The 27,210-nt window shown below is 54.8% G+C and overlaps 8 protein-coding genes across 8 annotated transcripts; 5 read left to right on the top strand and 3 right to left on the bottom strand.

Annotated features, from left to right (window-relative positions):
• Positions 1 to 544: 544 nt before the first annotated feature.
• MAA_07524 (Ankyrin repeat-containing domain protein) lies at positions 545 to 6,542 on the bottom strand (the record flags this gene model as incomplete). Its single annotated transcript, XM_007825522.2, has 8 exons — positions 545 to 805; positions 937 to 5,324; positions 5,383 to 5,503; positions 5,610 to 5,804; positions 5,861 to 5,926; positions 5,985 to 6,056; positions 6,121 to 6,331; positions 6,385 to 6,542. The coding sequence occupies 8 exons, from the start codon at positions 6,540 to 6,542 to the stop codon at positions 545 to 547; spliced, it is 5,472 nt and encodes a 1,823-aa protein (XP_007823713.2).
• Positions 6,543 to 8,004: 1,462 nt separating this feature from the next.
• Positions 8,005 to 11,247, top strand: MAA_07523 (glycosyltransferase family 1 protein; the record flags this gene model as incomplete). The annotated part of the gene is made up of 1 exon (XM_007825521.1): positions 8,005 to 11,247. One exon carries the CDS (start codon positions 8,005 to 8,007, stop codon positions 11,245 to 11,247), a length of 3,243 nt encoding a protein of 1,080 aa, XP_007823712.1.
• Positions 11,248 to 12,310: 1,063 nt separating this feature from the next.
• Positions 12,311 to 13,893, top strand: MAA_07522 (Peptidase M14, carboxypeptidase A; the record flags this gene model as incomplete). Its single annotated transcript, XM_007825520.1, has 4 exons — positions 12,311 to 12,629; positions 12,763 to 12,998; positions 13,055 to 13,166; positions 13,223 to 13,893. The coding sequence occupies 4 exons, from the start codon at positions 12,311 to 12,313 to the stop codon at positions 13,891 to 13,893; spliced, it is 1,338 nt and encodes a 445-aa protein (XP_007823711.1).
• A 695-nt stretch (positions 13,894 to 14,588) lies between these two features.
• MAA_07521 (peptide transporter MTD1) lies at positions 14,589 to 17,281 on the top strand (the record flags this gene model as incomplete). Its single annotated transcript, XM_007825519.2, has 4 exons — positions 14,589 to 14,632; positions 14,840 to 15,051; positions 15,115 to 15,282; positions 15,351 to 17,281. The coding sequence occupies 4 exons, from the start codon at positions 14,589 to 14,591 to the stop codon at positions 17,279 to 17,281; spliced, it is 2,355 nt and encodes a 784-aa protein (XP_007823710.2).
• Positions 17,282 to 18,117: 836 nt separating this feature from the next.
• MAA_11697 (Cytochrome P450) lies at positions 18,118 to 19,936 on the top strand (the record flags this gene model as incomplete). The annotated part of the gene is made up of 3 exons (XM_011412612.1): positions 18,118 to 18,354; positions 18,433 to 18,839; positions 18,916 to 19,936. 3 exons carry the CDS (start codon positions 18,118 to 18,120, stop codon positions 19,934 to 19,936), a joined length of 1,665 nt encoding a protein of 554 aa, XP_011410914.1.
• Positions 19,937 to 20,309: 373 nt separating this feature from the next.
• On the top strand, positions 20,310 to 22,326 carry MAA_07520 (major facilitator superfamily transporter; the record flags this gene model as incomplete). Its single annotated transcript, XM_007825518.2, has 8 exons — positions 20,310 to 20,601; positions 20,666 to 20,753; positions 20,827 to 20,887; positions 20,951 to 21,103; positions 21,167 to 21,394; positions 21,477 to 21,953; positions 22,013 to 22,079; positions 22,136 to 22,326. The coding sequence occupies 8 exons, from the start codon at positions 20,310 to 20,312 to the stop codon at positions 22,324 to 22,326; spliced, it is 1,557 nt and encodes a 518-aa protein (XP_007823709.2).
• Positions 22,327 to 22,476: 150 nt separating this feature from the next.
• MAA_07519 (uncharacterized protein) lies at positions 22,477 to 23,097 on the bottom strand (the record flags this gene model as incomplete). The annotated part of the gene is made up of 1 exon (XM_007825517.1): positions 22,477 to 23,097. The coding sequence occupies one exon, from the start codon at positions 23,095 to 23,097 to the stop codon at positions 22,477 to 22,479; it is 621 nt and encodes a 206-aa protein (XP_007823708.1).
• A 2,005-nt stretch (positions 23,098 to 25,102) lies between these two features.
• MAA_07518 (Peptidase T2, asparaginase 2) lies at positions 25,103 to 26,263 on the bottom strand (the record flags this gene model as incomplete). Its single annotated transcript, XM_007825516.1, has 1 exon — positions 25,103 to 26,263. The coding sequence occupies one exon, from the start codon at positions 26,261 to 26,263 to the stop codon at positions 25,103 to 25,105; it is 1,161 nt and encodes a 386-aa protein (XP_007823707.1).
• Between the last annotated feature and the right edge of the window lie 947 nt (positions 26,264 to 27,210).

The raw sequence follows: 27,210 nt of genomic DNA, 5'->3' as shown, positions 1-27,210 counted from the left end.
AGTAACGTATTCATTAGTTAAAGCTCGTACATGTGCATGCCCTACTGATTGTCCCGCGGCAGCAGCATGGGACGTGTCAGACAATAGGCGCCAACATGGACAATTGCATCTGAATCTAGGCCAAACCACAACGGTATAGTTTGCTTGACGTCTTCAATGTTCGTTCATGGGCTCCATAATAACTTCAAGCCCGATGGTCTTGCACAGTTGTTTCAAGATGCGGATAGCCTGTACATTTTCCAGAAGCTTGCAGCATTATATTATCAAGTCCATAAGAAGAAAAAAAATATAAAAAACGGCCGCAAGACGAGGCAAAACGTTTTGTAACACTATATATCGGCCGTATTTAGGCTAGGGAACCGCAGCTAACCACGCAATTGTGGTACTATATCTAATAAAAGTAGCATAATGCATTGCAATGCTGTGCTCATTGCTTATGCGAAGTAGAAATACCCGAGCTATCACCTATCTGGCATGAAGGTTCTATGTCTTACATTATGGGAATGTCAATCTGAGAACCAGCCCCGTCATCCACCGAGTTCATCTATTGGGAGCTGCATCCACCATCCTGCTCAATTTCTTCTTCGTCTACTTTTGTCCTATCTGTATCCGAATCCTCCCCTGTGTCTACTATATCCGACTTGTCAATAAACTCCTCATGATCAGAGACCTCAAAGATGTGTGCCGACAACGTCCCATTATCGTCTTCAAAATCCTGGTGATACCTATCGATACGGCCGTAACACTTTTTACAAACACGAAAGTCTGTGCACGTCTTGCAAACATACTCGAGTCCATGGATTTGCTACAGGTAGAAACACAAGCATAAGTCAGCTAAATTCATGTAGATAATAGCACGAGGCGGCGGATAGCGAATGACTATCTCATATCTTGTGCGCAAGACAACATTCGCTGGTTGGATTTTTAATAACTTACACAGAGGCAGACATCACACAAGACGTCACGAGGCTTATACAGACTGCAAGTCTTCCCCTCCCACTCTGTCCGTCCTTGAGGAGTGTCTTTGCCCTTTGTCAGGGTGTCTCGGATCAAAGCGACCATCTTCTCGTCAGCATCATGTAGATGGGCGAGGTGGAGCAGTGTAAAGCATTCTTTATCCTGGCCCTCGCCTATCCAGCATTGGATAGACGGATCCGCCCCTTCCTGGAGGAGGCACTCAACCAAGCCCTTGCATTCAAACGGTTCGGACATATGATTCCATACGATAGGCGACGTCCGCATCGCCCAGCAGAGAGGCGTCCAGCCGTCGATATCAGGCTCGTTTACACGTCTCGTCCGCTCATCCGGGCTCATTCCTGATAGAAGCAACTTCAAAGACTGCAAACGCCCGAACTGCGCAGCCCAGTGCAGAGCCGTCTTCCCGGAGTTGTCCGCTATAGCAACGCTTCCCTCGCGAAATCGCATTACGGCGCGAAGATTGCCTACGCCGTTAGCAGCGGCAAAGTGAATAGCTTGTCGGCCTACAGGATCCCGCGCCTCGACGTCGGCGCCCTGGTATAGAAAAATCTCAAGGGTGGATGTTCTGGCCCACAAAGAAGCCGTGGACAGGGCACGATGGGAATCGTGCTGAGCCATCTTGCTCGTGGAATTGACATCAGCGCCTGCGCGGATCAGAGCGCGTACAATGTACTCGGTGTTTTCCCGCTTCTTCAGACTCACGTCTGGGAATGGTATACAAACGACGATAAGTGGCGAGAGAGCCGGGGCTGGCAGGTGCTGGTTGACGTCGGACCCGATTCTGATCAACCCATTAACAATGTCCTTGTCGAGCGTGCGACAAGCAACATGCAGCGCGCTGCCGTGGATCTTTGAGTAGATGTTGGGATCTAGTTGAGGTTGAGATAAATAACACTGGATGACTTCAGATGGCGCGTCGCACGCGATGGCGTTCATCAGTGGTGTGAGTCCATCCGAGTTTTGTGCGTTGATATCAGCGCCGGCCTTGAGTAAAAGCCTGACGCATTCAACCTTTGTCGAGTTGTCTGCAACCAGAAGGGGCGTGTTGCCGAACTCATCGCGGTGGTCTATATCGACGGCCTTGGGAAACTCAAACAAGAGACAGATCACGTCGGCATCTGCTCCCATGGCCAGATGCATAAGGTTCCTTCTACTATCCTCAAGTATTTGACTCACGTTAGCGCCGGCATCAATTAGTAGTCTCGCTATCTTAGCATCTGGGACGTAGCCGACAGCATCGCATAAAGGGCTCCATCCATATTCATCCAGGCGGTTGATGTCTGGCTTGAACTTGATGAGCATCTTCACAGCATCTGCATTGCGAGCGTGTATAGCCAATCTAATGAGCGTGTTGACAGATTCGGAGGCCGAGTCCGAGTCTTCTCCGGCCCTGAGCAGCCTCTCGAGCAAGGCCAAATTACCTCCGTCGAGGGCCCTTTGCAGGATGGTGTCGGTTACTATGTTCACCTCCCACTTAAGCAAGTCCCTGACCACGTCAAAGCAACCAGCATCGACAGCGTAGAACAAGGGGCTTTGCCCTTGGTTGTCCACTGCCTTGATATTTGCTCCGTGTTCAACACACCACTTGACAAGGGGAAGACTGCCCCTCTTAGAGGCATGCATGAGCGCCGTTAAACCAGCCGAATCGGTCTGGTCAATGTCGAGGCGTGGACGATGGTCTACGAATACGTCCAAGACGGCAATAGTCTCTGTGACAGGCCGAGGCTGCAAATAGGACCTGCCAAGGACGAGCTCAACTAGTAGAGGTTGAGCTTGGCCGTTCGGGTTTGCTCCGTGGGCAATGAGCGCCCAGCAACATGGAACGCTGGCAGCAAAGACGGCGGCGCAAAACAGAGCGTCGAACTTGCCCATATAGCCTAGTCGGTTTACATCTGCGCCATTTTCAAGAAGTGCTTCGCATGTTTGCAACCACCCCTTCATGCTAGCAAAACAAAGCGGAGAAACTGAGCAGTCGTTTTCTTTTCCTTCTTCTTCTTCTACTTCATACATAAGATCGGGGTCTGGATCGGCTCCAGCTTGGAGAAGAGCTTCCACTGCCTTCCAATGCCCAGTACACGATGCCATGCTGAGTGGCGTGGACAGCTGCCACTGCCTCCTCCCCAGAACACCAAGCACCTCCATTGGGTATGTGTCATGCAGTAGTGAGGGTTCTTTAGAGAGGAGCAGTTTAATTACGTCACCATGTCCCGCCGCGGAGGCCCTCATCAAGGCGATACAACGAATTTGCTCATGTTTAGGATCCGCGCCATGATTCAGCAACACTCTTGCAGCATGAGCGTTACCCAAAACAGATGCTATGTGAAGTGGCGAGGGAAAGAAGTAGTCGTTAAAGATTTCGGGATCAGCCCTCATGCCGTTTTCTAACAGCACCTTCATCAGTCGGACCATGTTCAACTGCACAGCTCTCCACAACAAAGACGGCGGCGACGACATATTTTGCTGGACGTTCAAAGGCTGTTCTCGGCTGGGCTTGTACCAGAATTCTAGCACCTTCTCGATTAAGAGAGCAAGGTCTTCATCACCGGCCTTTGTGGCCGCCTCAAGGGCATTGGTGAGCGTGGATAACGAGTAATCCGTCCGAGTGCCCAGCAAGTCCATCACGACGTCATTTTTCTTATTCGCCGCCGCCAAGATTAAGATTTTACTTCTTCCTCTAGATGAAGTCCCCAGTTCACGGTAGTCGACAAGACCGAGGCCGGCGAGGAGTGGGTAAGCATACTGTGGAGGCTCCCTTGGTCGCGAGAGAGAATTGCTCATCGCCCACCACAGCTTGGACCAAACTTCAAGACATTTGTCTCTGTTTTTCAGTAGCGTTGTAATCTTCTCCCGGCGGCAAGGGTCCTGTGATGCGTGATACGGTAGGGCCACGATGAAGTAGAATAGAGGATCTCTCCCGTCTGGCATCATTGGAGGGGATATTTTGTTGCCGGCTGCTCTTCGGACTTGTGAAAGGTATAACTGATAAATCCGCATTGCCTTTTCCTGTACATCCGGCTCGCTGAGATAGGCAAGACAGAAGTCGAGAATGGTCGAATGGCATATATCGCTGTTGTCCCTAAGGAGGCGGTTTTCTGTGCCTGCGTCTTCCATGAATATGTTCCAAACCTCGCTTCGAACTACCATCTGGTCCTGGTAAAAGTCTACCACGCCCCTAAGCCAGTTGGTAATATTGGAAAGCGCCTCAGCTAGAGCAGCCGGCGACGCATCCGATGACGGCTGTGCGCCCTTGACTGGCTGTAGGTACAGAATGGTGGCAAGTTCAACCCGTGTCAAGGGCCGGTAGCTGTGTACCAACCACTTGAGAATCCATTGCACAGCCCCAGTATCAGGTAGAGACTGGAGTATTATAACCAACATATCTTTAGCAGTGGTGGTTGGTGATATACGGTCCAAGAGATTGGCAAATTTGGTTAGCGACCTCGTCGAGATATCTTCGGGCCAGGCTGAGTGGGCCTGGAGTAGCTCGAGGATGAAGCTTGACCTGTCATGATCCATAGCTTTAAGGTGTTGGCGGCCCCGTTCAAGTCTTGCAGCGTATATCCTTGTTAGGTCAAGATCGGTAAGAAGACGGAAGGGGTCGCGTGACGTAGAGGCTGGTGTTGCAAAGCCGTCAAGGCCAGATCCCTCGAGACTCCCGGCACCCTTTACTGTTTTTTCAGGGCTGCAAAGCCGATCAATGTTTATTTCTGGCCATCTTGCCACCTCATCTAACAGGGCGCCTGGCTGTCGAGACGTCACCAATATCTTGGCGTTGAATTCGCACCCATCTGCTCTACTATTGAAGAAATTGAGAAAAGCGGTTCGACTCTGTTTATCGCATTCGTCAAAGTCGTGAAGCAGGATGCAGCGATAGCTTGAGAGTTCCCCGAGCCATCTCATATTGAGCCACAACATTGCGTCCTGCTCGGTCCACCCGTTTTGTAGACGGTACTGGTCCAAGACCAGTCCGTGGAGAGCGGTCTGTTTTCGGTGCGTTGTGAGATCGTGAGAAATCATGGTACATATCATGGAGGAAGCCGAGCGGCGCAAAGGGTCGCGAGAAGAGAAGCTGAACGAGAATGCGCACCCCTGTGGGATGCCTAACGCCTGCATCCGTTGTCTGCATTTTGCAAAAATCTGCTCAGCTGCTACGATTGAGGCATTCCTGTCCGTTCCGTGAACATATATCAAGCGATGTCCTCGTCCCTCGATCCATTTCTGATGCTCTGTGTCCTGTAGGATCGGGTGAGACTCCAACGGCTTGGTACTACCAAATGGACTATCAGGGACGGCTAAAGAAAGGAGCGTTTGCTCGGCGGCAACCTGATCCGGGTCGGGCACCCACTCTTCAGGGAAAGGTAAATGATCATGAAATGAGAAATTATAAGCAGGGGTTGCACTTACGTTCAACCAAGTGGCATACCTTGGTAGCTAGAAGAGAGGAAGCGTCCGCATTGTCCCAATCCATCTCGCCCAGTGACTCTTCGAGCGGCACGCCCAAAGTCGCAGCCGCCTCGTCGAATGCCTTTAAAGATATCGTTAGTCATCTCTGTTTGACGGTTACGCACAAATTACCTGCCGCCTACAGGATGTATCTTGCGGGGAGTCCGAGAATTTGCGTACAAGCTCACGATGCGCCCCCGCAAGGTAAACTTTGAGCTGAGAAACTCATCCGTTGACTCGAGTGCGGCCTGTGCGAGCCCTCGAATGGATGATGGCGTGAGCAAGTGCAGCCAGGGCGCATTTTTGTCGTCATGGAGAAACTCATATAACTTGGATTCCATGATAAAGAGACTATCACTGCGCTGTGGAGCGCCACAAAATATCTGTGCAAACATCCATTAACTAATTGTTTCTTCGTTCAATTTTCGGACCAGCATACCACTCTCGCTGAGCTTGTAAAAGTATCCGGCCAGTTGTATCTCTCCTTCTCCGCTACCGAAAGAGCCTGGTGGGATTGTTTAACTCGGGACTTGCCATCATGATTTCTAATGGAGAGACGTTACCGTTTTGAGGATCAAAGCCCCAAGGTCATAGGCCACAAAGATGATAGCATGCTTCGACTTTTGGTTTCTCTTCTGTAGGAGCAGAGAAGGTGAGTCAAGCTTCGCCTTTTTCAAAATGCCATTCATGCTCACTAACCGATGCGTCCTTGTCTGCGAGACATGCTAGACTGTTGAGCAGACGAAGAGCCGTGGTATGCACTACATCCCGTGTAAAATCTCCAATAAGCAACTGGGCGATGTCACATGGAAAAATAATCTCTCTGCGCAGTGTAGTAATACTACTCTTTAGAATTGAGTCGATGCTTAGCCGATCGGACTCGCGACGCAATCCAGTGACGTGAACGATGCTAGGAAATTATTAGTTTTAAAGTGCTGCTAGACGTCTACCAATGGTCATTACTCAATATCTGGGGTTCCATCATCAGGGTTCATGCCACGTCGGCCTAGGATGGAAATCACTTTGAGCCCATCATACCAACAACCCGCCTGGATGTGGTTGCCTGAGTCTGATCTTGTTGGGGAATGTTCAGAGGCTTCGCCCGAAAAGGCAGTGTCCATCGCGTTCGCAGGTTTCCTCAGTTGGAGGGCACACAATACAAGGTGTCAATGGATTGGTGACTGATATGTGGTAAGCAAAGATGGCGTAGTCAGGATATATGAGCCTCGGCAAATCCAGATAACGCAACAAGTCTTTTCTTGGCTCACGGACCTGCTTCGGTGTGCCCTCATCAGCAAGGCTGTGTGGCCGTTGTACTTGAATGTACAGGAAAGAACCATTTGTCCACGCCCAACCAGTCACACGCTTGGGCTAAACACACGGAGGTTGCACAGCATTTGATTTACGTAGTCACAGGGCCATGATGGAAGCCTTGGGCGCCCGTGGCCTGGGGACCCGAGCCTCGCCGTTTCTTTGTATAAACAAGTCCTCCTGTCCTGAGAGGTCCTTGAGCAGACCAAGGTTCTTTGATAACAAAGAGAGTTCTTTGTTTGAATTGAACTCTTCGTTACAAGCTCTTTGTTCCCAGACCTTTGTTCCGAGCCCCTGTCAACGGCCTCGGCGCGAGGTCAAACCTGACCTGTCGTAACCTAAGCATTTCAAGGATAAGCAAAAGCCATAATGCACGGAACGATGGACGAAGTCCCAGGCACACTCGCAACCCTCCTCGTGTACGATTTTGCGTTTGTCTGCCATAAGTCGTCCGCGCGCATCAAGAAAGCTGAGATCGTATTTGAGTTGCAGCCCAAGACGAGCAATAATGTTGGACCGTTGATTTACACCATCAAGCCAAAAAGCACGCACCACAGGATTGATACGGAAGAAAAGTCACAAATAATCCGAGCATGGAGGGCTCACTGAGTGCGAACATTGCAGGCGTAGACTTGGGGAGTCAAAATATGTCTTAGCAGAAAGACAAAGAAGATGGTACATGTAGCTACCATGATGGTCGGGACAGCTCCTGGCGAGTACGGTAACCGATTTAAAGCCCCGTGGTCCTTGCTACAGAACAGCTGGCAAAGAATGGAATCCCTCGAGTGCTGCTTTCTTGTGTATCGTCGTCCTTCTCCGGCAGTGAGACGGCCCAGCATGATAGGGTAGCAGCATTTTGCGCGGAATGATTACTAATCAGCACCATCGAACCCGACATTTGAGCGACGAGGCGGACAAGCTCCACCATACCCAAGCCTTTGGAGACATGGAAGCATTGAAGCACGCAAGCTGTTGTGCAGTGCTCCATCTCTCTTGGCTAGTAACTTGGGAACTTGGAAATATTCAGACATGGCACGACATTTGAGCATTTGGACATTCACAATGGCTTCGACGCTTTATCCATGACGACTTCAAATCAGTCGGCTCCACCGGCCACTTCGACTCAAAACTGGGTTTCGGCATACCATGTGACGCTGGGCTCCATCATTCACCCAATTTAAATCAACCCAGGTGCCCTGACCAGGCTCAATATCCAATCCATCTGCCTTGTTTTCCGCGCCTGGCCGTTTTTGCGGGCGCTGCCTGCGCACAATGGAAAGCATGGACCCAAAGTCGATCGATACAACGCACAATGACGTTCCGACTCCTCGTCTTCAACTCCCCGATGAACCAGCCGCGAAACTTGCATCGAGCGACGACCCTCAGTCTCGAAACAATGCTACGGCGGTACCACCACCACCACCAGCACAGAGCTTTCCGGGCAAACTCGACATACCCTCGCGACCTGTGACGGACAATCAATTGAGGAAGAAGTCTGCGCCATTGCCGACTGGCCATGGATCTTCGGCTCGTAGACCTTCAGCACTCGAGAGGTGGCAGACGACCACGTACGGGGATACGAGGGAGAGGGCTGAATCGATTCCGAGCCGAGCATGGATACCTTTGATGGGACAATTTTCCGCGCATGGAGACGAATCCGACTCCTCATCTGATGATGACTTCCTCGACGATGACGCGACCGACCATGCACCGACAAAACCTCCTGCCGATGCGGAAGGTGGGGGGAGCATAGGCGCAGGTGCGAGAGCACCAAAGAAGACCTTGATGAGGAGGATCCTGATGATGAATGAGCACTGTAAAAGCACGGGACGGGCAAGGAGGGACGGTCGATTATGCATTACGGTTCACGAGACGGCACACACTGGTTACTTGGCGAATGCTCTTGGAGCCGTTGCTCACAGCATGCGGCCCAACAGGAACAAGACTGGCACGTCGCCAAAGGCCATCCCCCCGCCTCCTGTAATACAACCGCGCCTGAATATTGTCGTCATGGTCGTCGGGTCTCGTGGCGATGTTCAGCCATTCCTCCGAATTGGCAAGTACATCAAGGAAGAGTTTGGACATCGCGTCCGCATCGCCACTCATCCCGTCTTCCGAGATCTTGTCGAAAAGGATACGGGCCTGGAATTCTTCTCTGTTGGCGGTGACCCTTCTGAGCTCATGGCGTTCATGGTAAAGAATCCGGGCATGATTCCGACCCTCGAGACCGTAAAGGCTGGGGAGATTGGAAGGCGACGCGCAGCCATGGCGGAAATGTTTGATGGATTCTGGAGGGCCTGTATCCACGCCACTGAAGATGAGACAACCGATCTTACATCCAAGACGATGGACGAGAGAGATGTCTTTATTGCCGATGCTATTATTGCTAATCCGCCTAGCTTTGCGCACATTCACTGCGCCGAGGCCCTGGGTCTTCCCCTTCACTTGGTCTTTACCTTTCCGTATACACCAACCCAGGCTTTTCCGCATCCCCTCGCCAGCATCAAAAAATCCAATGTCGATCAGGGGTACACAAATTTCATCTCCTACCCGCTTGTCGAGATTATGACTTGGCAAGGTCTAGGAGACCTAGTCAACGACTTTCGTGTCAATACTCTCGCTTTAGATCCCGTATCGACCCTGTGGGCGCCATGCGCGACGTACCGCATGCACGTACCGTTCACGTACCTATGGTCACCGGGTTTGGTGCCAAAACCAGAGGATTGGGGCGAAGAAATTGACGTATCAGGATTCGTTTTCCTTGACCTCGCTTCTGCATTTAAACCTCCAAAAGACTTGGTGGACTTTCTCGAAGCAGGAGAGCCTCCTATATACATTGGTTTTGGCTCCATTGTTGTGGACGACGCAGAGCGGTTTACAGACATGATCTTTGATGCAATAGAAGCTGCCGGTGTCAGAGCCCTCGTGTCAAGAGGATGGGGCGGGTTTGGCCGAGATAGCGTCCCCGACAACATCTTCATGCTTGACAACACGCCCCACGACTGGCTGTTTCCAAAGGTCAGGGGCTGTGTTCACCACGGCGGCGCAGGTACAACCGCGATTGGTCTGAAATGCGGCCTCCCTACCATGATTGTGCCCTTCTTTGGCGACCAGTACTTTTGGGGGAGTATGGTGGGCAAGTCTGGCGCTGGTCCTGAACCCGTGCCATATAAGCATTTGACGTCTGACAAGCTAGCCGAGGGCATCCGGTACTTACTTACTGATGAAGCCAAGTCTGCCGCAGTCAAGATTGCCGAGTCAATTAATAAAGAAGGAGACGGCGCAATAAATACAGTCGCTTCCTTTGCGAAACACTTGAGACTCTACGGTCCTCCAAGTCTTGGTTGCTGCATACTTCAAGCACGGGCTGCTGTCTGGAAGGTCAAGGGCACCCATATCAGACTGGGCGTTTTGGCAGCCCAAATACTTGTCAAGAGCGGACTGCTGAAATGGAAAAACTTACGACTCGTACGGCATACGGAATGGAATGACTTTGAAGGTCCAGGTGAGCCCGTGACAGCCGTCGCCGAGTCACTGAAAAATTCTTTGCGAGACATATTTGGCGGCATTGGAAGTGCTCCAGTTCGGCTTGGGAGAACTGCAAACCGGCGAGTGAGGCACCGCATGAGGACGATGCAGGATAAGGGAAGCAAGACTGGCGACGAGGCCTCCGGGGATCAGGTCGATGAGAAGGCTCCAGAAACGACGCCGACAACGAATGAGAGCCAGAAAGGTCGCAAGAAGTCACTTACGCCGGTGCCAGGGCTGGACCAGTATGCCGTCGACATATCGAAGAGTGTCGGTCAGACGGTGTTGGCTATTGCCAGAGCTCCAACTCACCTCGTCGTCGCTCTCGCGCAAGGCTTCCACAATGCGCCCAGATTATACGGCGACGACACGGTTCGTCGGCCCACGCGGGTCACCGGCATCCGCTCCGGCCTGGTGGCATCGCGGAGGGAGTTTGTGTATGGCTTATATGACGGTGTCACTGGCGTTGTTCGCCTTCCAATTCAGGGAGCAAAGAACGAGGGTGTCATTGGCTTTCTGAAAGGAACAGGAATGGGGATCAGTGGATTGGTCTTGAAGCCGATATCAGCCGTCGTCGGGCCCATTGGATATAGCATGCAAGGACTTTTGAAGCAGGCGCAGCGCCGACGCAGCCCGCAGAAGTTTGTGCGACGCGCTCGCATTGCGCAGGGTCAACGGGAGTTGCAATCTTTGGATGAGACGGAGGGCAAAACGGTACGGGACCAGGTGCTGGCTGGGTGGCAGGTCATGCAGCGCTTGACTCGGGCAATTTCTGATGAGGAAGACAAGAGGGGCATTGCTGGCCAGCTCGACAAAGTGTCCCTCGACACAGCCTTCTTGTTTGCTAGCGTCGACAGGGCAAAGACGTGTTTAGAAGAATTGAATTCTGGCAGAAGCCTGCAAGAAGTCATGGCCGGGTACAGAGACTGGAACCACAAGGCACAAGATCCTATGACTCTACAGAGAGGGACGTGGAGCAGTAATTGATAATCGATAGAGCCGCGAGAGCATCACCACATGGTAGCATAATGTCGGACTCTCGGAACCAAATACAACACCTACTAGTTGAACGTTTTACCTGGGAGGAGCGTTTGCCTTGGGTCCAGAAGTCCCTTTTCGCCCCTAGCTACCCACTGTTTTCTCATACAAAACAGTCCGTCCTTGAAGCAACCATGGTGTTTGGGAACAGGGCACACTTCCGGCGTTACCATGACTGTCACAGACTAACAGCTGAGGTTATGCACGGCGGCACCCTCAGACGCAGCGGCCAATTGAAATGGCTCGCAGCGTAGGACAGAAGCATACATGGTTATACTGATTGCACTTTTGTTTTGGGACCATCCCCGCAGTTTGGGCTGCGAATGACTGATGCCAATCTGTAACTTGTCCATGTTGGATTAGGCAGGTCAACCATGCATCGATCGGCAGTTTCATCGCCCAGTGGCAACTAGCGTCGCGTCTTTCATTTTCTCTACCTCGTAGAAGAAATCGATGACTTTCATACACCTCGAGCAAAAAAAGGCTGGGCAGAAGCTCTCGGCACACATGTGTTGTAGTCGCGACAAGGCCTATTACAATGCTTATACTTGTTCTTGCCACCCACGAGACGTGCTCGACACTGCGCAATGGGGATGGACATATGGTGATCTGGTGATCCGGTGATCCTATATTTAGTGCCGAAGCCTGGGAAGCCGAGCGTCAATCAGTTTACCCAAAGTAGAAGGTTGCCTTGAATGTTTGGTTTGCCGACCTGCTCAACACGGAAGTAGCTTGCGTTTCGCAAGACGATTCTTACCGCAAAAGCACACACTTGCTCCCATGTCCCAAGGCTGATCGCAGATCCAAATTGACCACTGATCCTGGTCCCGTGCTACTGGACTACCCGTCACAAGGAGATCCCTTTCTGACATAAAATGTCCGGCTATGCCTGCCCTTGCGTCCTGATGGGTGACGCGCATAACTCCTCAAATTGTTCTCGTCTCATACCCCTATAAAGTTTGCTTATGCCTTGGAACTCCTACTGCGAAGGAAAAAAGTCAGAATCGGCGTCATGAAGGCTCTTGCCGTGTTGTCCTCGTTGCTGGCGCCAGCCGCGGCCGTGGCTATTGACTCGGAACTCTCCTATGATGGCCACAGAGTCTTCCGTGTGCGCATTGCCGACGACGGCTCCCACGTCCAGAGTGTCATTGACAAGCTTCAACTCACTACCTGGCAGCCCCCTTCGCGAAAGGGCGCCTTTGCCGATATCCAAGTCGCGCCGAGGCAGCTGGAGGAATTTCACAAGGCCATGGATGGCCAGGACCTGACTACAATGCATGATGATCTCGGAAAGTCCATCAAACGAGAAGGGACATTCATGACCTACGCTGGTACGTTGTCGAATGCCGCCAAGGGTGCGAGTTGAGGGGAGAGTCGGGGGGAGGGGAGACGAGTCATGCCCTTGGAGTGCCCGAGAGAGAAGATGTTTTGCGTAGTTAACACCGTTTTGCCCATCGCATCTAGCGGGATCCGCCAACGATACGTGGTTCACCTCGTATCACGACTACACCGACCACGTGCAGTGGTTGAACGACCTCGGCGCCAAGTTTTCCAAAAACGCCAAGACGGTAACCTCTGGAAAGACGCTCGAGGGAAACCCAATCACTGGTTTGCACATCTTTGGAAGCTCAGGCGGCGGGAAGAAGCCTGCCGTCGTCTTTCACGGGACTGTGCATGCGCGAGAGTGGATTGCTTCCATGGTGAGAGCTTCCGGGTGTTGTCAACTCCCAACGAGGGCTTGCTAACAGACGGCCAGGTTGTCGAGTACATGGCCAACGAGCTCATCACCAAGTACGGCTCCGACAAGGACATTACCGCGTTTGTGGACAAGTACGACTTTTACATGTTCCCCATTGTAAACGTCGATGGTAAGCAAGAAGCACTTGACTCACACACAGTCTCGAACACTGGCTTACGGCTTTAGGTTTCAAATATACCCAAACAACCAACCGCATGTGGCGCAAGAACCGCCAGACGACAAAGGGAAGCAATTGCCTCGGGCACGACATCAACCGCAACTGGCCGTACAAATGGGACGGCCAGGGCGCTTCCACCAACCCCTGCGCCGAGGATTTCAAAGGAGAGAGCGAAGGCGACGCGCCCGAGACCAAGGCTCTTTCTCAGTTCATCCAGGACGTCAAGAAAGCTCAGGGACTCAAGCTGTACATTGACTGGCACTCGTACTCGCAGCTCTTCCTGACACGTAAGGCGGCGCGATATAATCCTCCCCTCCTAAAAAAAGTTTATTGCCATGTGCGGCTAATTCTCGTTCTTTGGTCAATAGCATACGGGTACTCTTGCGACGCCAAGGCACCCAATGACGCCGAGATCCAATCGCTGGCCAGGGGAACCGTCGACGCCATCTTCGCCGTGCACCAGGTCAGGTTCAACTCTGGCCCGATTTGCCAGACGATTTACCAGGCCAGCGGGAGCAGTATCGACTTCGTGGCCGACGTTGTCAAGGGCGACTACTCGTTTGCTGCCGAGTTGCGGGACACGGGCAGGTATGGATTCGTGCTGCCGCCGGATCAAATTGTCCCTAGTGGCGAGGAGGCGTTTGCCGGAGTCAAGTATCTCCTTCAGAATATGAAGTAGGGTTCTTTGGTTCTGTTGTAGCAGGTCCGTATATGCAGAGTTTGTGGGTGAATGGCGTCATGGTGCGTTGTCGTCTCGTCTCGAATAGGTGACGCTTGATGCGCAAACGGGCGCGATTCTGATGGGAGATGCGGAAAGGGAGATATGTAAATACAAGTTGCATGAATGTCCGGGGTGTAGTTGTACAAATGCATGTCTGTGAGCAGCGAGTAAATTGTGTTGATGGGCAAAATACAGAGTACCAGGGGCCATTTTTGTTGTTTCCGAATAATGGGCAGATGGCGTTATCCAAAGAGAGCGTTTGAAGTTTGAACGCTGCATGATGCCGGCCGGGTTCGTTGTTGGCCGGGGTGATGTAAACGCGGCATACCCTAGAGCATAAAAACCGTCGAGGAGAATAATTTCTTCTTCCGCCCTTGGACAATGTGTAGACTGTCTCGCGTTGTATTGTAGCTCTGGCGCACTAGACGAGATGCAGGCTTGCCCATCTGTTGAAGAATCAAATGTCAATTGAAGAATATGATGCGCCGGTTGTGGAGTCGAACAAAAGTCCCCAAGCCTTTGAACATTGGAACGCAGATTCGGCATTCTGGGTGCATATCACGCGATTGCGTCCATGTCCAACCGTCGACGTCTTGAACCACGAACGCACGAAACGACACTCGGTCAAGCTTGCTCTTTCACCGCTCGACGCAATGGCGACACCCGAAAACGCCCTCATTGGTGCAACAATCAACCGGTATGTTGCACCAGCACGATGGAAAATTTGTGCGACGGCCATGCCACCGAAGGCGTCCCCTCTGCGAGGATATGCCCTCATCACGATGCCCCGGCTGAGTTGTCACCCGGGGCTCAGCCGGTTGCAAAGTATAAAGGCACGGCAAACACAGCATTTGTAATTGACGATACAACGAACCATTGCCAGGTGGCAGCACTGACCGATAAGAATCTCTGGGCTCCCAGTTCCTCGGCTCCTTCGGCCACGCAACCCGGCAGACGTGCGCAGCTATTCCGGATACTCTGCCATGTCTAAGCCGCGGGCAGACAAAAGCCCCAACGTGGTCCAGACGTCTTCAGAGGACGGGCACACGGGGGTCACCGACTCACCAGAAAATGGCGACACCCTCTATGTCAACGGGCATCCGGTCATTCGCAACGGTAAGCATAGATTGTTCATTGTCATACACACCTGTCGGGGCTTTCTAACACAATCCCCTGTAGGAGCCGACGTGTCGCGGTTTCTCGTCTCAGATCGCGACGATGGCGATGCAGCGCTCACCTTTCGGTCCATGGTCCTGGGCACGGCCTTCACAGCGCTGTCCAGCGTCATCACCATGCTATACACATTCAAGCCGACGCAGATGCAGGTGTCGGCCGTCTTTATACAGCGTAAGTCTGTCCACTCGGCATTTATTCCATGTCTGCTCGTGTCGCTAAAAGACGGCAACACTCGCCAGTTCTGGTCTACATTGCCGGCCAGGCGTGGGCGCTGGCAACACCGCCCCCGGACAGAGTGAAATGGCCATGGCTCCGCCGTGTCCTTGGATTCCTCAACTCCGGCCAGCCATTCGGCATCAAGGAACACGTCGTGGCGTCCCTGATTGCGTCCTCCGGGAACAACGGCCTCTCCGGCGTCGAGATATACGCCGTGGAAAGACTATTCTACGACCGGGCCGTGTCCGCGACGACGGCCGTCCTGGGCACCTTTTCCATCTCGCTGTGCGGCTTCGTCCTGGCCGGCGTGCTGCGGCCGCTCATCGTCTATCCCGCCGAGATGGTGTACTGGTCGACGCTGCCGCAGGTCGTGCTCTACCAAAACCTCCACTTTGACCAGCGCGAGAACCGCGCCCGCCTGGCCAAGTTTGGCTGGGCGCTGGCCATGGCCGCCGCGTGGCAAGTGTTTCCCGGCTACGTGGTGCCGTGGTTTGGCGGCATCTCCGTCTTCTGCCTGGCGTCGATGGGTGCGCCCGCCGCAACGCGCCGCGTCTTCACCACCGTCTTTGGCGGCGCGTCTCCCAACAAGGGGCTTGGCTTGCTCAACTTTTCCCTCGACTGGCAGTACATCCAGAGCGGGTTCTTGTCCCTGCCGCTGAAGCAGCAGTTGAATTCGTGGATTGGCTACGGGATATGGTACGTGGCGATGCTGGGGCTCTATTACAACGATGCCTGGGGCGCCAAACGCTTCCCGTTCATGTCGACGTCGCTTTTCAACGGCAACGGCACGAGATTCAACACGACTTCCATCCTCAACGGGGAGGGGACCATTGATCAGGACAGGCTTGACGCCGTGGGCCTTCCCTACATGACTGCCACCACGGTCTGGGGCTACTTGACGGCAAACTTGGCCATTGGCGCCCTCATCACCCACGTCTTGATCTTCTACGGCAAGGACATGGCTCTCGCGTGGAAGCAGGCACGCACCAGGGCCCAACCGGATCCGCACTACCGAGCCATGCTCAAGTACAACGAGGTCCCCATGTGGTGGTACGCGGCGCTTTTCGTGCTCTGTTTTGTTGCCGGGCTGGTGGTCAACATCAAGGGAGAAACCACGCTGCCGGCATGGGGATACGTGGTCGCGCTCCTCGTGGGCGCATGCATCGCCCCCTTTTCCTGCTTCCTCTACGGCCTCTACGGCACTGGCATCGGCACCAACCAGCTTTCCAAAATGGTCGCCGGCGCCGTGCACCCGGGCCGGCCGCTGGCCAACCTCTACTTTGCGAGCTGGTCGCACCAGGTGATTCTGCTGGCCGTCAACCTGGCCAACTGGCTCAAGGTCGGGCAGTACACCAAGATCCCGCACCGCGTCATGTTCGGCACCCAGGTCTACGGCACGCTGCTCGGCGCGGGATTCAACTATGCCGTCATGACGACAATCGTCTCCAACCAGCGCCGTGTTCTCCTCGACCCCGCGGGGACGAATATCTGGAGCGGGTCGACGTACCAGAGCCTCAACTCGCAGGCCATTACGTGGGCGCTCGCCGGGCAAATGTACGGCGCCGGCGGCCGCTACGTGCTCGTCCCCCTGGGCCTGCTTATCGGGGCGGCGCTGCCGGTTCTGCATTGGGCCTTGGGCAGGGCGTGGCCGCGGATTCGGGCGTGGCCGATCAACACGGCGATTGTGTCGTCGTATGCCGGACAGGTGTATTACGGCAACACGTCCTGGATTTGGTCGTCCATTGCCGTTGGCGTCTTGTCGCAACTGTGGCTTCGCAGAAGGCTGCCGGGGATATACAACAAGTACAACTATCTCATCGGCGCGGCATTGGACGGCGGATCGCAGATTGTCATCTTTGTCTTGTCGTTTGCCGTCTTTGGCGCGAGCGGTCAGGGGCATCCGTTTCCTACTTGGTGGGGGAATCCAGAAGGCAGTCCTGACCATTGCCTTTGAGCAAGCGTCTGGGTTTGGGTGTACACCAGATGATCCAATGACGGCGTCTGTGAACTGCAGAAGCAGGAGCAGGGAGAGACCTGGCGCAGTGGTGGTGGCAGATATATGAAGATACACCGAGGTAGTCTAGTAGAAACTACCGTCTTCCAAAGATTAGAATTCTACGGCCTCGCTTGAACCTTCAGGTACGCAAAAGAAAGTGGTGCATGCATCGTGGCGAGAATTCTGGCGGCGTTGGTGCCACGGGGAAAAGTAACGTCTTTTTGGATGCATTGGTATCTAGTGGTACTTGACCATTTTAAGACGGCGCACTGGGATGTGTGAGGATTGTAAATCATCAATTGATGCTTCCGAGTCACCAAGCCTTGTCTATATTTGCGTGTTTCTTGGCCTATTGGTATTGTTGAATGTTCCCAATCATGTCTCTTTGGTCGGCCAGGCCACGAGGAAAAGGACCTTTGATACCAAAGACTGTTGGTAAATGAATTGAGTCATGATGCTTTATGGTGGCGCCGGGCAATGGACACAGATTCACACCCACCTGGATGCTCAGCGAGGTCCAGTTCAAGTCTGGTGGGTACATATAATTGGAGTCCTCCGTTGAGGCTAGTCACCAGGATCACAGACGTCCATGTCGACTTCCTTTGCAGCTGGTGGCCTTGCAGGCTGGCCGGGGCAAGTCGCATTGAAGCATCCTCTGCCAGGCCGTCGGGTATTTAGTTGAGAGCAGCCCGCGGTGGACAGCGTCTGTCCGTCCTCGAGATTACACGTTTCCACGATTGACCCCTTTACACCATTTTGCGCACCCTTGTCCCTCGCCCAAAGCACGAGATTCCATGGGTCCCGTAGGAATCGTCCTCCACGGAGGCGCCTCGGAGTCGTGGGTAGGCGACGCCGCGAGCTTCGAAGCCACCAACGCCTTCCTCGACACCTTGGTCAGCAAGGCCGAAGCGTCTCTCCGGCAGGGCGCCACCGCCGTCGACGTGGCGGCTGAAGTGGTGGCCGAACTGGAGGACTTCCCCGAGTTCAACGCGGGTAAAGGGTCCGCCGTGAACATCGACGGCGGCTTCGAGGTGCGCCGAATCCCCTTTGCACCAACGGCATCACGCACGTCCATCTATCAGCTAACATGGAGTCTTGACCGTCACTAGCTCGAGGCGGGCATCGTCAACGGCGCAGACTCTGCGTACCGCGCGGCGGTCTGCCTGCGGACGACCAAGAACCCGGTCAGGCTGGCGCGGGCGATGCTCGACCGGCGAGGCCCGACGGCGCCCGTGTTGATGGCGGGCGTCGGCGGCGACCAGCTCGCGCGTCGGCTGGGGCTGGAAACGGTGGACAACGGCTACTTTGGCACGGAGCGACGGCTGAGCTACTGGCGCCAGAAGCGGCCCGACGTGTCTGAGCACGGCACCGTCGGCGCCGTGGTGCTGGATGCGCGCGGCAACGTCGCCGCGGCCAATTCCACCGGCGGCATGACCATGAAGCCCGTCGGGAGGGTGGGCGACACGGCCATCCTGGGCTCCGGGCTGTACGCGGACGAGCGGGTAGCCGTGGCATGGTACGTTGTGTGACCTTAACCAGACGCGACCCGTGGCCTCGGCGCGTCTCGCTAACGGATTCTTTAATTTCTACAGCAGCGGCGGAGGCGAGGCCATCATGACGAGCATGCTGGCCGGCCGCATCGCCAACTTGTACCGGGGCGGCGCTGGCATCGGCCGGGCCGTCGAGCAGGCCGTCTGGGAGGCGACGCGGCTCTGTCCGTCCATCTCGTGCGGCGTCATTGCCATCACGTCGGACGGCGAGCGGACGGCCCAGTGCAACAGCAGGATCTTCAACACGGCCTCGGCGGGCGATGCGGCGCCACGCGAGCGACACGTCGGGCTGCTTCGCTGCACCATGCCCGTCATCGGCCCCCTGTGCTGCTACGACGACGACTTGCTGCGCATCGGCGTGTCCAAGCACCCGACGCGGCCGGGCCAGCTGACGTTCCAGCTCAAGGGCGCCAGTCTCGCATACACGGACAGGGAGCAGGTGTTTGCCCTGTTTGGCACCCTGCGACGCGCCGCAAAGGCTCTGGTCGAGCTTGTCGGGTCGCCCGTGTCGGATGTGGCCATGATGACTTGGCCGGGCGGCGACGGCGGCCACTTGTTCCCGGTGCACATCCGACGCGATTCCGAAGGGGAAGACGGGAGCGAGGACAGCAAGGACAGCACATGTACGGAGAGGCACACGGCCATTTTCCACGAGACGTCCATGGTGATTCGGCGGGCGGGCGTGGGAGATGGTGAGCAGAGCAATGGCCGGCGCGGGCTGCTCCTGGTGGGCGAGGCCGAGGCGCAGGGGGCGGTTGGGGCGCTGTGGGGGGCCCTGCAGGGCGGCCTGCGGGAGGCCTTGCAGCTGGAGGGCCCCCGGAGCTGGTCCCTGCTGGTGGACCCGGCGGCGGCTGGGCGCGGCGGGGGTCTGGTGGCCTCGTCGTTCCCCGACCACCACTGGCCCAGCCCTGCTCCTTTTACAACTGGTACATGTACGCACGATGCAGAATTTACGGCCGCCCTGGGACCTAGGAGCTGGGATCTCGATAGCCTGCGCTGTGTGGCCGACGGGTTGCGGGACAAGCTGGGCGGGCCGTCTGGCGTCCAGTCTGGCTACATGTAGAAGCATTGATCGAACATGGCCCTTGCATGTGTTCACTCTGGGTTTTATCCACGGCCCTGCTGTATCACTCAATCAAGACGATTCATTGTTTTACACTTGATTTCCTGTGCTTCATTTGCTTGTCAACGGTCCTTCTCGCCCAACCCGCCCCCCATGGCCGTCCGCTCCCAACACGCCAGTCGGCCACAGGCAAACACCACGCGCTTCTATCTCAGCATAGCTGGTACGTCGATGGCTCTGCCACACCCGCGCCCAGGTCGACCGGACGTCTGCTGATCTATCCGCCTCTCTGTAGCCATCCTCGTCTCCAACTTTGCAAGTCCCCTTCCCTCTTGGCGCCCGTTCCCGCCGGCGTCGCTAACCAGCCCGGCAGATGACCGCCGTCGACGCCAGCCTGTCGTCGTCTGCCCACGTCGCCGTCGCCTCGCACTTCAACCGGACCAATGTCTCGACGTGGCCCGTCACCGCCTTCCTGGTCTGCTCCATCACCGTCCAGCCGCTCTATGCCAGCCTGTCCGACTGCATCGGCCGCAAGACCATCTACCTGTCGTGCGCTGCGCTGTTCCTGCTCGGCATCGGCCTGGCTGCCGTCGCGCCCTCCTGGACCTGCCTGATTCTGGCGAGATGCGTCTGCGGACTCGCCTCGTCGGGGTTGACCATTATGGGTATGCTACAAACTTGCACACAGGCATGGGAGTCTTGTCGATTTCTAACTTGTGACGGAGATAGGCTCTGTGGTGTTGACGGACCTTGTTGGCGTGAAGAAGCGAGGCTATTATCAGTCGATGAATTATGTCAATTTTGGATCAGCTTCAGCGTATATATTCCAACTCTTTACTTTTGTCACCTTTTGGCACGCTGACATGTCCTGTACTTACTTTTGTCTGTAGGCTCGGGTCGGTTTCGGGAGGTACCATTGTCGACAGATTTGGTTGGAGCTGGTTGTACAAGGTGCGTTGTCCGTGTGCCGGTTTTTTTTGTCTCCTTGGTCGTCGAAGCTGACACCGCCTCTAGATTCAGCTCCCTTTTGCCCTCGTCACTCTCGTCATGGTGTATTTCTTCATACCTTGGACAATCGAGGCATCCGAGGACACGAGTTCGCGTGATGACACAACAGAAGGCCGACGTCTCCTCAGTTTGTTCGATTGGACCGGTGCTCTTGTTCTCGTGCGTCGACCCTTCTAATGTCCATCTCTTTCCGGCAGCGCTAATATAAATGTGCCCGTCTAGGTCATCTCTCTCCTGTTGTTGGTGTTTGTTTTGGGGACCGCCGGGAACGTGCTCCCCTGGACGAACCCTTTCGTTTTGCTGGCCTTGTTTCTGTTCCCCTGTACGGTGTACGCCCTCGTTCGAGTCGAGGCAAACGCCCAGAAGCCAGTCCTTCCTCCGGTCCTGGTTCAATTTCCCTTCAGGAACATTATGATTAACGCCTTCTTTCTATCCATCATTAATTACATTGTAAGTCTAAGAAAAAAAGCTTTAGAGGCATCCCGCGTTTATAATAGCTGCTCATCACATACTAACATTCAACCTTACCAAGGTCATGTATAACGTTACATTCTTCTTCCAAGCCGTGTTGCTCGAGACTCCAGGGCAAGCCAGCACTCACCTTGTCGCGCCTTCCATCGCCTTCACGATTGTCAGTGCGATTTCTGGGGCGACGATTGCTAGGCTTGAAACCCCCAAGCCAACATTACGACTTAGTCAGGTAATGCTGCTGTGTGGTGCGGCAGGGCTCATGGTCATGGCAACCATTCTTCCGAGGACCGAGACTCCGGGTGCGCTGTATAACCTCTGTCTCGCGATGCCGATTCTGGGCGTCGGCATGATGGCTCCAAGTGCGTTGCTGCTTCTGCTCGGAATGAGCGATCGCAACAACCATGCTACTCTGAATGGTGGCTTCATCATGATGAGGTCCCTGGGCGGCTTCACAGCAACGTCCATCAGCACGACCATTGTGCAAAACGTATTCCAACAGACCATGCGGCCATTTATGACTTCGGAAGAGATCAAAAAGGTAAGTCGCCTGGAAGCGCACATGACAAGATGGAGGCCTGTTCACTCATGCGAAATCAGAAAATTGATAGAGTCCGCTTGAACATGGACAACTTGCAAACTCTAGAGGAGCCACTCCGGGCTCAAGGTAGGCAGCATCTTCTATTGGGAGCATGTGCGAGTGGATGCTGACTCTAGAATCAGTGGTCAACGCATATCGTACGGGTTTCATCGTCCTATTCGGGCTGGTGATTACCCTGTCCGTTCTTATAATATTTGGCTTCATTGGCGTTTCCGACGGCCAAGTTGTGCAAGAAGCGCCAGACACTGTAGAGCCAGGCAGTGTGACGGAGATGGAGGACCTCATGGGGGACGCGGACGACTCTGACGGCTGACGCAGACGCTGCTGCCATACTTGTACCATAACCCATCCACATCTAGTAGTTTCACAATAATACGATCATTTTCCCAACATCACACCAGTGCCGTCCAGAGAATGAACATGAACAATGTCTATTATGAGTACCTTGCAGCTATTCACGCCGTCATGATGCCTTCCCACCCGCCACGGCCCGTTCAACCTCGGGACAAGTCTTGAACACGTGCTGCAGAATCCGGTGCGCCGCCTCCTCGGCACTCAACTGCGTCACGTCCAGCTCCAGGCTGGCGTGGTCCGGACCGTCAAACCGGTGAATATCCACGCCGCTGCGAAACTTGCCGAGCAGCTCGCGGTCGACAATCTTTCCATGCGCCCGGCGCTCCGACGTCACCAGCCTCTCGACATTGGCGGCCTCGTCACAGCTCATGACGACGGACACGAGCGAGCACCCTCTGGCGCGCGCCGCGTCCAGGTATTCAGCGCACGTGGCGCTGCCGACGGGGTCGCTGGACTGGAAGTCGGTGAAGAGGTAGGCAAAGGCGTGGGTGGCGGCGCTCTGCGCCAGAGACGAGAAGACGGCGCTGCGGATGGCGCGCCGCAGGTCCTGGTATCCCGGCTCGGTGCGGTGCAACACAGCGTCGGCCGGGTTGATGAGCAGGTGGTTGTGAACCAGGCGGCCGTGAGGCCCTAGCATCTTCTGCAGACATTTCGCGACGGTGAGCTTGCCCGTCCCGGGGAAGCCATTGAGATGGATGATGGGGAGGGGTTTCTGGGCTGTCGTGGACATGGCGTTTAATTTTGGGGAGATGTGGGAAAGAGACGAGGAAATGGGAAAGGGGGACAAATAAGAAGCACACGTCTTGGCTTGTCGAGATATTTATCTACTCTCTCTGGTGTGTGTGGCCGTTTGCCGTCCCCCACCAACCATTGACGGCACACAACCTTGTCCAGCACACCTACTTTTTGGACGGGTACGATTTTGCACCTGAAAAATAGTTATTCTATAATGCAGTGATCTCCAAGTTGCGTGGTGGTACTGAAAATACTCGGAAGCTTTACACTATTGTATTAATGATTGTTGGTTTCAATGTTGTACAATAGCGCTGCAGGTCCGCCGCGCATATTGGCCCGTCCCCGGCGCCGGCCATAAGCGGACACAAGCAGGTGCTGCCAACAAGCCCTGCAATTGCAGCGCCGTGCGAGTCAGTGGGATAGACCATCCATGGCTGCGATGCAACACTGCGCCATGCAGGGCCCCCAGCGTGCGAGCCGTCGAGGTGACTCACAATTTTTGTCTGGTATGTACAAACCAGTCAAGCATAAAGCCCCGTGCGCTAAGCCGGTTCTCGGCTGGCGCAGACTTCCGGGCCGGGAAGGTCGGCTGCCGTCGCTGCGACGTGCCAAACGCCACCGGCAGCAGCGTGCCCGGTAGTACGTGCTCGCGTCCATTGCCTCGGCAGTACCCGCTCCTCCCCCGCGACTTCGATTGGTTAGTCGTGCGAGACCAGACGCGAGTGGGTGGGGCTGCGACACGGGTAGCAACGTCATGTGGGGCCGTGCGCCCCCTTTTACGAGCGCGCCAGCGATCAATCTCGCATGAACTCCGGAGCCATAGTCGACAGCTTTTTTGTTCTTACGTATGTACTCCGTACAGACCCTTCGTATTATCAATCCCTAGGGTCCCGATCGTGTGATGAGAAGTGCAAAGAGACTAGCCTCCCCTCTCTTTTCTTCGTCGTATGTTCTCATGTGTGTTTTTTCGCCCCGGGGACTTTTGGCCGCAAAGGTCCCTTGGCGGGGCGAAGGACTCGTTTGCCAAACTAGGCTCACCCGCATAACAAGCATTATGAGCTCCAGTCTCTCATTAGCCGGGCATGGGGCTAATGTACTTTGTCCGTTCTCACTCGCGAGGTCCCGATGGACATGTGGCCATTCTAACCAGTTGCACAGACAAAGATGGAGTGGTCTAAAAGTCAAAACACGCCCAAAGGGGGCAAGTACAAGTCGAGTGCCAAGAGGTGTAGCCAGCAAAGATGTAGTTATCAAGAGATCTCAAATTGTTTCCGCATAAGGCAAGTGCCGCCTTGTCAAACGCCAAGGCTGCTCCGCCCCCATCCCCATCGATTCGGCACCACATCCAGACTGTGGCCTGTCCATGGTGGCATGTGTGTCCCGAGTGCCGAGCCATGAACAGCTCCATTTGCGGCGATCCCTTTGCAGGGGAGCGTTGCCATGATCTGCCATTGACATGGGCGGCAATTGCTCCCACGACAGATCGGCGCACGGAGACGGCAATTGCTCACACGATGGAATACCGCAAAGGGACGGCAATTGCTCACGCGACCGAACGGACCAAACGGCGCAACATGAGCAGGCGCATTCAGTCTCACGAGATGGGTCTCATTATCTCATGCAACACAGCAATACCGGCATTTTGCCAACATGTTGTTCATATTCATAGACTAGAGTACATATACAATCAAGTCACGTGTCACAGTTTAGAGGAGGATATCACCAGGTATTGCGCTTCAACAAATGGATATTTGACCAGGTCGCTTTTGATGCTGCGCCATCTATAATCCGTGGCAGAATCATGTTTGCCAATCAAGACGTATACACTAATACACTGCAGCATGGTAGAGAATAGACGGCGACGGCAACGCAGGTGGTCTGGTGTAATAATAGTTTTACTCTTCTTTTGCTAGATTGCCCATAACTGCCACTCGCAATAAGCTAATATATACAACTCCAACTGATAAATACAACTCTTCGTCGCACACAAGTTATCCCCCTCACGGAGCGCAGTTGAGCCCCTTGAGCCTAGGCAGAAGCTGGACATCTCGCACGTCGTCGTGCTGCAAGACCCAGCTCAAGAACCTCTCGGACCCGATACCCCAGCCGGTGGTGTTGAGGGCCTTGAACTTGCGCATCTCAATGTACCAGGCGTAGCAGGCGGGGTCGACGTCGTGCTGCTTCAGGGCGGCCAGGGCCTCGTCAGCCGTGGTGTGCCGGTTCCCGCAGCCGACGACCTCGCCCAGGCCCAGCAGCAGGTCGCCGCAGAGGGCCTTTTTGGCCGTGGCGTCGGTGTAGGCCTGGTAAAAGGGCACGCCGAGGTGGTCCATTTCGACGACCCAGCAGGCGCCGCCGAAGCGGGCGACGAGGGCCTGCTCCCCCTTGCGCTTGAGCGAGCGGCCGCACTCGGGGCGGCCGGCGACGGTGTACTCCCACATGGTGCCCTCGCCCTTCTGCATCTCGGGCAGGCGCAGGGCCTCGTCCAGCGTGATGGTGGGGAACTTGTTTCCGTTGCGGGCAAACAGCTGCAGCAGGTCCGTCATGTGCTGCGTCGAGCCTGCCTGGGCCTTGATGGCGTCGCCGTGCCGGCGGAGCAGCTCCTCGGTCACGGCGACGATGTAGCGGTTGGCCACGTCCATGCCGGCGCCGAGGCCGCCGCGCAGCTCGCACTCGACGTGGCAGAACTGGTTGAGGTGGGTGCTGTCGTGGTCCTCGCCGCGGCAGCTGGTGCCGACGTAGTAGGCGCCCTGGGCCTTGTCGTTGTACCGGAGGGCGTACTCGAGGAGGAACTGCTGCGAGTCGGCGAGGTACGTGTCCTCGCCGTGCAGCTTGATGGACACGGGCATCGAGTCGGATCCCAGGCCCATGGGCGAGCTGATGCTGCCCGTGGTCAGCGGCACTAGCAGGTAGCTGTAGTCAAGGTCGGGCTTGCGGAAGAAGTCGATGGAGGCGTGGAAGAAGGTGCTCTGAATGTCGAATAGCGACTGGTACCATGGAGACTTGAGGGCAGACACGGCGAATGCGTCTCCGAGATCCCAGAGGCGCGGCACTGGCTTCTTGCCGTCCGCGGGCTGGATGGAGGCGCCTCTGGCAGGCAGCAGCTCTCCCGTGAGACGCTCATTCAGCTCTCTGGGTCGGTTTGTCTCGACGTGTGCAGCCATGGTTGTTTTTGTTTTTGATGATGGTGATGATGATGATGTTATGGCTGATGTTGTGATGTCAACTTGAGGCGATGCTTGGAATGGTGTAAGTGACTTGATGTATTCTCTAGTTTTCAGCGAGGGAACGACCACATTATATATTCACTTAGTGACCTGTTTCTTGACCGCATCTCATCGTATTAACCAAACTCCAACAACAAGAAGATGGACAATGGCAACATCAGCCGGCCTCAAGCTTTTGGTGTCGCGTGAGACGGGGGGCCTTGCATGCAGCCCCGTTCCTACATACTGCGCCCGCCGGAGGACTCTATCAATCAATTGATGTCCAGATGTCAATTTGATTGCCTGTAGCGAACGGCGCCGGGCTGTGCCAGTGACCAACGGCCAACGGTGCGCTGCACCACAGCGGGCTGCAATCGGCGGATGGGCCTGCTCTACAGTGAGGCCCCCCGTAAGCTCAGCACCAGACAGCAAATCATGGCTTGATAGATGAGGCAATTGACGTTCAACCGGACTGCACATGTGTTGTAGAGAAAACCAGACGACGCTCACGCGCACTTGACGGCTTCATGCGTCCAAATGTGACCATGCGCCTTTACTTCGGCTAGCAGGCGTACCATCAAGTTTGATATTCGTATGTAATGGGAATTCGGTTTCCTTCTTTATGCACAAGGGGAAAAGTTGCCTCTTCTGGCTCCAAGTCAAACCGCAATACATCCATGTCCCGTGGCAGACCGACATTGATCATGTAAGATTGTCAGCACCAGTGAGTAGACCGCATAACTAGAGTGGAAGACGACAAGTATTTCAACACATCAGGCACCAGGCTCTCGTGGTCTATATGGTAGTATATAACGCGATATTAGTATACTAAGTGCTTATTATATTTTCGTATATTAATATATACGTGTTATATTGTAATCTAGTCGTGTATAGTTGGGATATAC

The sequence above is a fragment of the Metarhizium robertsii genome (genome assembly GCF_000187425.2).
Source record: "Metarhizium robertsii ARSEF 23 chromosome Unknown MAA_Scf_14, whole genome shotgun sequence".
NCBI lineage: Eukaryota > Fungi > Ascomycota > Sordariomycetes > Hypocreales > Clavicipitaceae > Metarhizium > Metarhizium robertsii.
Note: the sequence above shows the minus strand (reverse complement) of the source record. Positions and strands in the feature narration are given on the sequence as shown.